Here is a 13,129-nt window from a genome sequence, read left to right as displayed (position 1 = left end):
CGCTCCCCAGGTGGACGGTAGTGTCGAGGACTCTGCGACAGGCATCCCTCCCCCTTTTTGGGTTTCGGCACCAATGTAAGGGCGATTGGGGACCGGGCATGCAACATTCTAGCCCGGCCCCACCCCCCTCCGCTCCACAATAATCATATATAGAAATGTTGCATTTTATTTTCAAGCACTTTTATGCAATTTTCCAGAACATATTCTGATATTCCAGGTATTCCACTCATTACAATTTTAAAAGCTCTAACACAGCCTTACTTATTACGATTCTGAAGGCATAATGACCACAACTTTGCAGTTTTTTTTTGTTGCTGAAAACCTCTGTTGAAAAAATTTCTGTTGATGAGGCGAATTAGACCCAAAAATACATCCATTAACAGATGAGTTTTTTGAAGAACCCCTGTGGTGCAGAGCGCCAGAACATTTATCTACTGCAAACTTTTTGCTAAAGCTCATTTCCTCTCTCATTTCTGCAAAACCAGTCAACCAATGACAGGAAAGTGTTAAGACGCCTCAAAATAACTGATGTGGGTGTGCAAACGCTCAGAGATCTGAGTGCAAACACCTCTTTTTGCAATGTATCATTAGGTCAAATGGTGCATTATTAACAGGGATACAACAATAAACACCATAAAACCAATCAGAAGACATTCATGAATCTTTGAATCGACAATGCCTTTACTATTTTGACGGTTTAGATATGCTTTTAGTTTTAGAATAAAAGCGAGGCTGTTTTTGCAAATAGTGGTGGAGTAAATAAAAAACCACACAATGAAAAAAGTGCAAATGCTATATTACTATTCTACTTTATAATACATTCACTATATTCATTATCATATTTTATTCAAGTATATGTTACAAACTGCAAATAATACATACTAGTATACTAAACTCAAAAAACAAACGTCCTCTCACTTTCAACTGCTTTTATTTTCAGCAAACTTAACATGTTTAAATATTTTTATGAACATAAATATATTCAACAACTAAGACATAAACTGAACAATTTCACAGACATGTGACAAACAGAAATGGAATAATGTGTCCCTGAACAAAGGGGGGGTCAAAATCAAAAGTAACAGTCAGTGGCCACCAGCTGCATTAAGTACTGCAGTGCATCTCCTCCTCATGGACTGCTCCGGATTTGCCAGTTCTTGCTGTGAGATGTTACTCCACTCTTCCAACAAGGCACTTGCAAGTTCCCAGACATTTCTGGGGGGAATGGCCTGAGCCCTCACCCTCTGATCCAACAGGTCCCAGACGTGCTCAATGGGATTGAGATACGGGCTCTTCACTCACCATGGCAGAACACTGACATTCCTGTCTTGCAGGAATTCATGCACTGAAGCAGCAGTATGGCTGGTGGCATTGTCATGCTGGAGGGTCATGTGAGGATGAGCCTGCAGGGAGGGTACCATATGAGGGAGGAGGATGTCTTCCATGTAACACACAGCATTGAGATTGTCTGAAATGACAAAAGCACAGTCTGATGATGCTGTGACACACCTGCCCAGACCATGATGGACCCTCCACCTCCAAATCGATCCCGCTCCAGAGTACAGGCCTCGTTGTAACACTCATTCCTTCGACGATAAATGCAAGTCCAACCGAGACTCGTCAGTGAAGAGCACTTTTTGCCAATCCTATCTGGTCCAGTGAAGGTGGGTTTGTGCCCATAGAAGTCGTTGTTGCCAGTGATGTCTGGTAAGGACTTGCCTTACAACAGGCCTACAAGCCCTCAGTCCATCCTCTCTCAGCCTATTGCAGACAGTCAGAGCACTGATTGAGGGATTATGTGTTCATGGTGTAACTCGGGCAGTTGTTGTTGCCATCCTGTACCTGTCCCGCAGGTGTGATATTTGGATGTACCGATCCAGTGCAGGTGTTGTTACACGTGGTCTGCCACCGAGAGTACGATCAGCTGTACTTCCGGTCTCCCTGTAGCACTGTCTTAGGCGTCTCACAGTACGAACATTGCAAGTTATTGCCCTGGCCACATCTGCAGTCCTCATGCCTCCATGCAGCATGCCTAAGGAATGTTCACGCAGATGAGCAGGGACCCTGGGCATCTTTCTTTTGGTGTTTTTCAGAGTCAGTAGAAAGGTCTCTTTAGTGTCCTAAGTTTTTAAAACTGTGACCTTAATTGCCTACCGTCTGTAAGCTGTTAGTGTCTAAATGACCGTTCCACAGGTGCATGTTCATTAATTGTTTATGGTTCATTGAACAAGCATGGAAAACATTTTACAATAAAGATTTGTAAAGTTATTTGGATTTTTACAAAATTACCTTTAAAATACAGTGTCCTAAAAAGGGAAGTTTCTTTTTTGCTGAGTTTATTATTCTAATAGTAAATCATCATTCTTAGTGTTGTGTACGTAAATTAAAAATGAATCCACTACAAATAACCGATTCTGTAATCAGAGTATTTTACTGATTACTTCAGCTAAGTAATCACATAATAAATTACTTTACTTTTATGTTACTTTCTAAAACACTTTTAAAGTGTACCAGAAATGCGAGCAGATGTATATATGAACATATAAATATATAATCTGTAATATTATTTTAGAAATATGTACCTACACAATGTACTTAAAAGTACTTACCTTAATTTAGTAACTGTAATCTGATTACAATAATTTAATGTGTTACACTACGCTTTGACAAAAAAATAATTTGATTTTAGTAGCTTATTACTTTGTACTCGATTAAAACCATCACTGCATTTAATGATATAATAATAAACTGGCATGGGTCTGACCCGACCTTACAGTTAAATACTAAATATCTGTAGAGTCTTCTTGTTGAACTCATCCCTAATGATGTCACATTAAGCTACAAATAGAAAATGTCACCTCATATTCACCTCATACAGGATGATTCATGACTCATATGACTTATATCCATTTTATCAATTGATCTTAATAATACCACTAATTAGTTTAATACATGACATATTTGTCAAAGTTCTATTATAAACTCATATTAGAAAACTTATGATAAACATAAACGTCAAGGACACATGAAGCTCAAGACCAACACAAAGGTGCTTTCCAGCTCATTTTTAGGATGATGAACCACATCCAGATACATTCAGATAGCCGATGTTGAGTCATGATCCTGGGAGGCAGCAATGACTTCCTTTGTTACACAAAGTCCTGTACTTCCTAACCTGTGGTGACTGTGATGTAAGCACACACCCCTACAAGTACACAAAGGTTTGGACAAAGGTACTTTGAGTCCAGTTTGACCTCAGCAAAGCTAATATTATATAACACGCTCCGTAAGGTAACTGCCATGGTGATTTTACCACATTTCAGTCAATCCTAAAGGTCAGACATTAGAGCAAAATTAATCTACTGACAGAAGAGAAAAGGCTTATGACATATTATATGTAGGGGGCAATGTCAGTTACTGAAAAGAAGAAATAATGACATTAAGAGAAACATGAAGGGCAATAAATGATTCAGGCTCCTATCTCTTCACTCCAGGCTAATATAAAAAAGAGAGCACAATGAGTTCATGAGCGCTAACCACATTTAATACGTCAAAGGAGGTGTGTTTTAAAATGTTGTCAAAGTTCATTGGTTGCTCCCTCATGATTGCCTAATTATTTTTTAACTCTATTTGCAAATGTTTGAAAAAAAGCAATTGCCAACTTAAACTGCAATTTAAACAATGCATTTAAAAAATATTTATTAATGAATTGTTTTATTGTTACATTTACCTACATTTTTAAAAATTTTATTAAACAATTTCAAATATGTCTATTTATCAATTTAGAAAAAAATACTGTATTTACATTTTAAATGAATTTGTTTACATTTGAATGAATATAATTGTATTAAACAAATAAATACATTTTATATATGTCAGTCTATTTGGATTTCTGTATTTGGCATATTGTTTACTTACAATTTATTTTATTTTATTTTTTTATTAATATAATTTTATCAAACAAATAAAAAAATATCTTAAAAATGTCTGTGTATTTATCAATTTGGGGGGAAAAAATCGGAATAATTATTTATTTAATTTATCTACATTTTCATTAATAAATTGATACTGTAATTGATTCCTTGATTTTTCAAATGGCATTCCTAGTCTTCCATATTTTTTACAGGCTAGAAGATATGGAGTTATTATAGTGGTCCAAAGAATGAACATTGTATTATAGAGTGAATTTAAAGTAACTCTACTCATGAGTGTACATGTCTAAAGTCATAGGCACCCCTGTCTGAAAGAGAAACAATGACCTCTCTCTCGCTCTCACTCTCACACACTTGATGTTCGTTCCCTTAATGTAAACCTGTGTGACTGACAGAGAGCTGAATTAAACAAACAATGATACAGTACAATTAGTTACTACTTCTGAAAGTTTGAAAATTGATGCTAAAAGGTAAGGTAAACTAAAAACTAAAACTTAATGCGCCAGCCGAGCAACTCCCTTTGAGAGGAATAGTAGAGTTACACAAACATTATAGCGCTCCCTGCTTTAAAGTTACAATGTTCTCTACTACTGAACTCCATTCAGCATACTAAGGATATTTAAAATACATACATCTAGAACACTAAGAACCGCCATTTCAAATACAGAAGAAGTGAAATTGTGTGTTTTGACATGAAGTCAGTGATGTTCATGATTATAAGTGTAATAATGCTGCTCTGATTCACTCACCCACAGCTCGTCTCCAGCAGACTGTCTCCCACCTGCAGGGACGCCATGCCGAAGTCTGCTATTCTGATGTTATTCTTTTCATCCAGCAACAGGTTCTCTGGCTTCAGGTCCCTGTGACTGTACGACAGAAAACAAAATGAATACGCTTTCCCAGTAAAGCATTGTTTAGCGCTAACTGCCGTTGTTTAGAGCTAACTTGTGTGGTTTAACACTAAATTGTGTTTTTTAGTGCTAACTTGTGTTGTTTAGTGCTAACTTGCGTTGTTTAGCACTAACTTGCGTTGTTTAGTGCTTAATCGCATTGTTTAGTGCTAACTCGCATTGTTTAGCGCTAACTAACATTGTTTACAGCTAACTTGAATTGTTTAGTGCTACCTTGAATTGTTTAGTGCTAACTCGCATTGTTTAGTGCTAACTGAAATTGTTTAGAGCTAACTTGAATTGTTTAGTGCTACCTTGCATTGTTTAGGGCTAACTGCCGTTGTTTAGCACTAACTTGTGTTGTTTAGCGCTAACTTGCGTACTTTAGCTCTAAATTGTGCTGATTAGTGCTAACTAGCGTTGCTTAAAGATAACTTGTGTTTTGTAGCACTAACTGGATTTGTTTAGAGCTAATTTGTGTTGTATAGCGCTAACTTGCGTTGTTTAGTTCTAACTTGCATTGTTTAGAGACATGTTTAATGCTTAAACATTCAACTGAAGTCAGAAGATTTGACATACATTTTAATTAAGGAGAAGGTAAAGACATAATTGATACTCATTAATATTATTAGACTATTATGTCTTTTTAGATGAAGATGGTTTTATCTTCACAATCTCCAATTACATCGGCAACCCCTGGGATGAGGATCAGTAAATATTCTTGCTTTAGTGATTTTGCATTAAAAATTAATTTATTTAAAAAATGAACAAGTTAAATCAAATTCTAAATTAAAATTGCACTCCAAAAGAAACAAAAAAGCTATTAAAATAAAGAAGAGATCAAATATATATATATATATAAGTAACCAGCTTTCCATTTACTGTCAGGCAAGTCCGTCTAAACATGCAGGCCGAAAATTACTTACACAAAAGAAGACATAAAAACCATTATAAACGTAAAAAATTATTATAATGAAGACAATAATCACTGAAATATGAATCATGAATCGAGGTGAATGTGTTTTTGTATTATTTTATATATTTTGTATTATTTTACAGGCTGTGTTCACAATTAAACGCTCTGTGGAAATAAAGTGAACTGAACTCAAAACACCTCCTGAACTGATGTCTGAGGTCATTTGCAGGACGCATAGACGATGCTGTTCTTGCAAAAAAAAAATAAATAATAATTCAGAAGACAGAAACAAAGAGTGAGAACATTTTGCATGCGTGTGTTGCACAAGACTGCACGCCTCTGTGAAAACAGCATGTCATACATGCACTTCTGTCATCTGTTCTTAATAATATAATAATAAAGTGTGTATCTTCAAGCACGTGTCTGTGTGTCTAGGGGCAAATTATTTGTAATATTAATTTGATAATTATAATAATAGCCTAATAATAATAATTTAATACATTAATGGGAAAACGAGCCAAATGTCGTCTTGACATCGTCAAAGGCATCAGCTATTGGTAATCACACTGTAAACCCCACTGCTCAAAGTAATTCATTGTATTGAGAAGGGAAAAATTAAGTCATTCAAATTAGTTCAAATAAATTATTCTTTTAGTATTTAGAACTTTTTCTTTCGAGTTCACGAAACTGACATAATTTAAGTAACCTGAACTGTTTTATTGTTTTGAGATTAATGAACTAAATATTTGTTTTTTTAGTTCTGCTAACTTATTAAGGTTTACAGTGCACTTTGACCATAGTCGATCCCGGAGATCATCATCTATCAGCACAACCCTAATGTGCAATTAATCAAATTAAAATTGCGATATGTCCTAGTGTGATAATGAAACTGAAAAAGTCTCTGATTTAATTGAATAAATGAATAATCTGCAAGTGATGCATGCTTCAAAATGAATGTGTAGAGCTGGCTGCTCATGCACTGAAAACACCTCATCATGATCATCACACACACTCTTGTGTGTGTGTGACATGACAGAGACAAAGAGCACTCTGAAGTGTGCAGCACATACAGACTATGTATTTATTTAATTCAATCACAGCTTTACGGGGATTAATAATCACACTGGACCATGCAGCACACTGTGTACCTGGAGAAACTACCGTCAAAAACAAACAGGAACTCAAAAATAGAAGCTCTATGTAAATGCTGTCAGTCTACAAGACCCATTGGGGGGAGCTGACAGATGCCTGCTGTGCCAGTGTCTGATGTGAAACACCCATCTGACCACAGGCAGACACAAACTAGCTAATCAATAGACATGTAAACTATGTCTAGGGCTATGGCATCCATAATAAAGAAGACATAAAATGAACAACAATATACAAACACACTGTATGAACCTCAACCTCATATGTCCTCTCCATTAATTGAGTGCGCTTGTGAGCTTTACACCTCAACGATATACAGGGGACAAATTGCAGATGTGGGGTTTATCAGTTGTCACACCAGTAACATCCATAGTAACACAGTAACAACGGCTTTTGAAAGTCACATTGTGACAGGGAACGTGACCCAGACGTCGTAATCTCTCCCTGACAGAAACTGTTTGCTGCTCGTATATTTTCCTTTTGGCTGGTTATTAATCTAACAGCTACGAGGTTAATTTCAACACCTCTGGCATTCAGGCTATTGGACAAAGGAAATGGGGAAAGAAACTGCATGTTTGTGTGACTGTGGTAATAAACCATCCCATGATGCTTTAGATAGTATCAGGTTTCTATTGGTCGATCAGGGCGTAGAGGCACCGAATGTTTCCCACAGTGTGTCATGAGGTCAGAAATTGCATATTTACTGGCCCAGTGATAGTTAAACATTTTAAAGGCGTGTGATGTTGTGCTGTTTGCTGATCGAGATCTGCATTTAAATGCAATGTGTTTTTATTGTTATGTTTATGATATCCTCAAAACAGCAGTTATGGCTGAAGTGTTCCCAACAATAAAAACCTCATAAATAGTATCTGTTAAACATCTGTTCGTTTAACCTTTGGGTAAAGGATTACTTTATTTATTTGTACAAAAAATAACGTGGTCGGAGACGTGGTCTGGCGTGTAATGCACATGCACTGACATGTTGCACATTGATTCCATATTGGATCACTTTTAGATCCCCCCAATCCCCCAGTAAAAAGGTAAAAAACCTATACAATATATATATATTTAAAAAAATTAAATAAAAACATAACAAGTAAAAAAAACAAGTAAATCATAAAAACTTAGGAATAAGCAAAGCAATACAAATAAATTAATTAATAAAATTAATTAATAAATGAATAACAATTTTTAAATAATAAATACATCACTAAAATAAAATGAATAAATATAAAACAAAATCTATAAAATTAAAAAAAATTATTCAATTAAAATACATCCAAATGAGTGAATCAATGAAAATAAATAAACAAATAAAGTTTCCTCTTAAGTGACTCATTTAGCGCTCAAACAAGATTTGCATTATTGTAATGTAAAGAAACAGCAGGCAGCTCATGTTATAGTACATTAGTAAACATAACCACATGCTGTTCAAAGCAGTCAAATTATGGTACAGTTTAATTATGGAACATGTATGTCTATGCATTTAGCTGCTTGCTGCTTGTTTACTGTCGACAGAAAAAAAAAACATTCTTCACATTGTGCATTTTAATTACTCCCCCCATACACACACACACACACACACACACACACTATGTCTATTTAAAATCAACATGAAATCAAAATTGACAATATTTGTTTCTAAATGCACATTCTTATTGTGAATGTCTCATCAGTGCATGTTATAATAATTTTTCCTCTCAAATATACTGTTTAACTCTGAAATACGTCACATTACGGAAGTAGAATAGTTTGGGAATGTCACTTTCTGTTCAAATATGTTCCCTACATCTTGACAAGACTAAAGTGATCATATTGTTCCACCACAAGCGAACTCCACGTGATGCTCATCGCCCATTATCACTGAGAGTTTTCCACACAGGGTTCAGGATCTCTGAATCGGTAACTGGGATAAGCCGTGGGATACCGCACAGCGGTTACATACAGAACCATTATAAGATCCTAGATCTCATTCAAACTGTTCTATAATGGCACATAAAAACCTTATAACATAGTTGCACACACAGAAAACCAAATAGCATGAGAACATAAAGTGCATTTGTGCTGATTTTAGATTTATTTAATGGTCATTTTGTGACTTAGTCCTCTTTTATTACTGCAGAGAGGTTTAGTGGGGTGTTAATGTAACGATCTTTATATTTGGCAGCTGCTTGTGGAGAAGGTGGGAGTCAAGTGTGTCAAGAATGTGCCTCTGTCACAGCTTCCTGCAATCAGAGATGCTGTTGACGGTCTATAAATGTGCTATAAATACATACAATGGCCCCCAAATATATATGGACAATTTAGCTACAGGCCTGGATTACCCAATGGGCATTATGGGCACGGGCCCAGGGGCCCATGCGCAATTGGGGCCCAAGCGAGGGGAAGATTTATTTATTTATTTAAATTTTTTGTTTTCATTTCTGAAAACAGAGCGTATATTTGCACTACGTGCCGGCCCGGTGCCTGTCTTTTTAGCAAAAAGACGCTCGACACAAAATAACTACTGTAGCGTAAGGCGTGAGGTGCATGATGGTGCTTTTGACGCTGCTCGCCAGAGTTCGAATCCGCTTTTGCCGAACTCGCTCTTCTCTCTTTTCCCAACACATGCAGGTACTTACTGCTGGTGGTGACACGGACGCGTGCATTTGAGCAACACTGGCAACAAAACTAGCACTAGTGTAATTGCTAAATAAGCTAATTGCCATTATGCAACGTTTTAGAAAAGTATGAATTAGCAGAATATCCAGTGTTATGAAAACAGTAGGTCAACATAACTACAATGCATTCTTTAATTCCTTGTCTTATTCTGCCCTCTGGCATATCGAAATTAATACAAACCTTAACATAAAGAGACGGACAGTGTTATTAACAGACAGTAAAAATCATACAAATAATACTATGTAAAAAAAAATCTGATGAGCCCAGAATATAAACTCAACGTGTTTAATTACACGTTATAAGCAAACCCGAATACACTCAAATGAGATAGACTCAGAAAAGACGTCAATAAATGCACGCGTCACCTGCTACATCCTCTTTGTTGCATGCGCAAATTATGATCACTAATACAAAATACAACATTTTATTCACAATTTTTGCTAACAGGAAAGCCAGGAAGAAGTCTTTTTAAGGGCAGCCGGAGAGAGGAGAGGAGGAGAGACAGACAGACAGACAAAAAAGTGAGGAGAGGAGGAGAAAGACAGACAGACAGACAGACAGACAGACCCTGAGGAGAGGAGGAGAAAGACAGACAGACAGACAGACAGACCCTGAGGAGAGGAGGAGAAAGACAGACAGACAGACAGACAGACCCTGAGGAGAGGAGAAGAAAGACAGACAGACAGACAGACAGACAGCCCTGAGGAGAGGAGATGAAAGATAGATAGATAGATAGCCCCTGTGGAGTGAGTGAGTGTGTGTGTGTGTGTGTGTGTGTGTGTGTGTGTGTGTGTGTGTGTGTGTGTGAGAGAGAGAGAGAGAGAGAGAGAGAGAACAACTTACATGAAATATAGTATTATCAAAAAAACAAAAAACAAGCTGCTTTATTTTACATTTGATTTACATTTACATTTAGGGCATTTGGCAGATGCTTTTATCCAAAGCTGACTTACATGTAGTACATTTGTCAATAGTTGGACAGGTCATACACCAGCAATTGTAATTTGTATTGTAAGCAACCAATATTATACCATAATACTTACAGCATCTTGTAATGTGTCTACTACCATTTCACTATCATTCAATCATCAAACAAAGTGCCATTAGGGGCCATGAATAATAAAGTGCTAAATACATAAGTGCAGAATTTTTTAGTATAAAGAAGAGAGAGTATAAAGAAGAGTAAAAAAGTTGAGTTAAGATGACCTATACTGTTTGCATCCTTTTCATCACAGGAAGAGGAGAGGGGGAGAGAGACAAAGAGCGGCAGCCCCTGTAGAGCCGAGGAGTAGAGGACAGGAGAGGAAGAGAGAGACAGACAGGAAAGCTACATTAATGGGTGTGTGTACATGTTTGTGTGTTAATTATGGAAGAATTTGATTCATATAACTGGATTGGTAAAGGTGAGGCACTATGTGCTTGCATATGCCAGCTAGTTGCTCGCTATAGGTGTTACCAGCAAATAGTATCCAAAAATTGAAAAGCTTGATTGTGTGGGTGGGGTGGGGGGCCCTACAAGACATTGTGCCCAGGGGCCTCTGAATTCTTAATCCGGGCCTGTTTAGCTATGCTTAAAAATTTATGAATGTCACTGCATTAGATAATAAAATATGAAGGCAAGTGGCATTTATTTTAAAGATAATGTTGCAAAAGTACAACTTATCACAAATATACTTTTGTGAGGCTTTAAATGATATATGTATTAGGAATAGAGCTGTCAAAATGAATACGTTAATGCATGCGATTAATCAAAAAAGTTTAACGCGTTCATTTTTCTTAATCACAATGAAAGCGTTTTCCTTTAATACAGCATAAACAAGCATAAATAATGGTTGGAGTAGGGCGGAACCTTTGCGACGAGTCTGCCTGTACTCATTACACTTACGCACACTTCACAACACACACACAACAGTGATTCATTGCCAGTGATAAAATGATGGGCAAAGGAGCTCTTAATTTGTTTTACAAAACAAACCCAGATGGGACTTGTGATAGAAATTAAGTATTTTACAGCCTAAGTAAGACACATTTTAAATACCAAAGAAGCACGCCAAGTCTTAACTATCTCAAAAACGCAGAATGAGACATTTTTGTCTTCAAGCGCTTTTCATGTGGAGTTCAAAGCGGCACTTGATGCTGGTGTTGAGGTGCTGACATGAATCATGAATGTGGCTTCACGATTGCTTTAACAAAGCTGATAGCCAAGGTCTGATGGCTGATTTATATTGTGGAGGATGAGAGTTGAGGGATTTAATGCTCATTGCAATGAAGATGCAATCTATGTAGGACTAGTTCTTTCAATTAGTCAAACTCCCACTTAGACTTTAGGAAATGTTTAATGTTACTTGAATTGATGATATTTTAGTGAATTTCTATCTTTATACTGTGTTAGGCTTTGTTTGGAAAATTATATTGTTACTTACTATTAAGGAAATAAATGCATTATGACTGGAAAAGAAATATATATAGTAAAACTTTAGCACTTTCAAAATCTGCAATTAATCGTGATTAACTACGAAAAATTGCGCAATTACAAATGTTAATAAACTTAAAGCACTAATTTGGAAACATTCTTGGAAATGTTTATAGAACATGTTCATAGCTAATGTGCAGATCTACACCTGTGTGAACTTCAATATAACACGAACACGATAAAATCTTAATGGTATTAAAAATAGGCTTTATTTAATTTATGCAAAATATGATTTCTTATTTTGTCATTTTGATTTTGTAATGAAGACCTAGAAATTTCTTCATGAGATTATGCTCACCCTCAAACAAATGGAGGAATTTTTATAGCGCCACCAAGACACAGTGTTTCCATTTGTCGAGGATAATTCAATAATAAATAATTCACAAAAAAATACAATAAGTGCTGACTGATAGAGCAACATATCAGATATGTTGGTAGGGTGTAATGAGAGAATGATATAAAAACACACAATAGACAAGAAAAAGACAAACAGACCAAAAGTCAGAAAAAACGCAAAAATTGGAAAATGGAAGCGGAAAAGGAGAATCTTGGGTACATTTTTCTCCCATCATCCCCTGCCCCAGCGTGAGATCAGAGGGGACGAACAGCTCTAAGTCACATCACAACTAAACAAACTGCTAGGGAAATGTGACAGCATGACAGGGGCATTGCTCATCCCTCGTGTAGCATACTACCCCGACTGCTGCGCGGCTGGAGGTCTGCTGCTCTGAGAAATGATCCGGGGAGGAGAGACAGCATGATACAGAGACTGTAGGGGTTAAGACAGCACACTAAAGGTGCTCAGACGAGAGTTTTATTACTGATTTGAGATCATTGTGTAGATGTGATTTATCATATATGATACCCGCTTAGTGTGCATGACGGTGTATTTATAAGAAGGCGAGAGAGAGATGTTAAGACACCAATATTGTAAAAAGAGTGTATTGCATGTTATTTCCCTAATTCATTTTCTTATCTAATTTTTGTTTTGTTTTGTTTGTTTATTCCTATTTATTTTCTCTCATTTTACTTTCACTTCCTTTATATTACATATTTGTTCCCAATTTTAATTCCAAAATGTCAAACGTTTGGACATTGTTTATGATCA

The 13,129-nt window shown here is 36.4% G+C and overlaps 1 protein-coding gene across 1 annotated transcript in view; it reads right to left on the bottom strand.

Annotated features, from left to right (window-relative positions):
* LOC127638540 (serine/threonine-protein kinase BRSK2-like) overlaps positions 1-13,129 on the bottom strand; it is a 278,228-nt gene that overhangs the window by 48,737 nt on the left and 216,362 nt on the right. Inside the window, exon 5 of the mRNA XM_052120105.1 lies at positions 4,682-4,798. Coding sequence (XP_051976065.1) covers positions 4,682-4,798 — 117 coding nt within the window. The remainder of the gene's footprint in view (positions 1-4,681; positions 4,799-13,129) is intronic.

Source organism: Xyrauchen texanus, chromosome 46 (genome assembly GCF_025860055.1).
Source record: "Xyrauchen texanus isolate HMW12.3.18 chromosome 46, RBS_HiC_50CHRs, whole genome shotgun sequence".
Classification (NCBI taxonomy): domain Eukaryota; kingdom Metazoa; phylum Chordata; class Actinopteri; order Cypriniformes; family Catostomidae; genus Xyrauchen; species Xyrauchen texanus.
The sequence above is the reverse complement of the archived record's forward strand: the minus strand, read 5'-3'. Positions and strand labels throughout refer to the sequence as shown.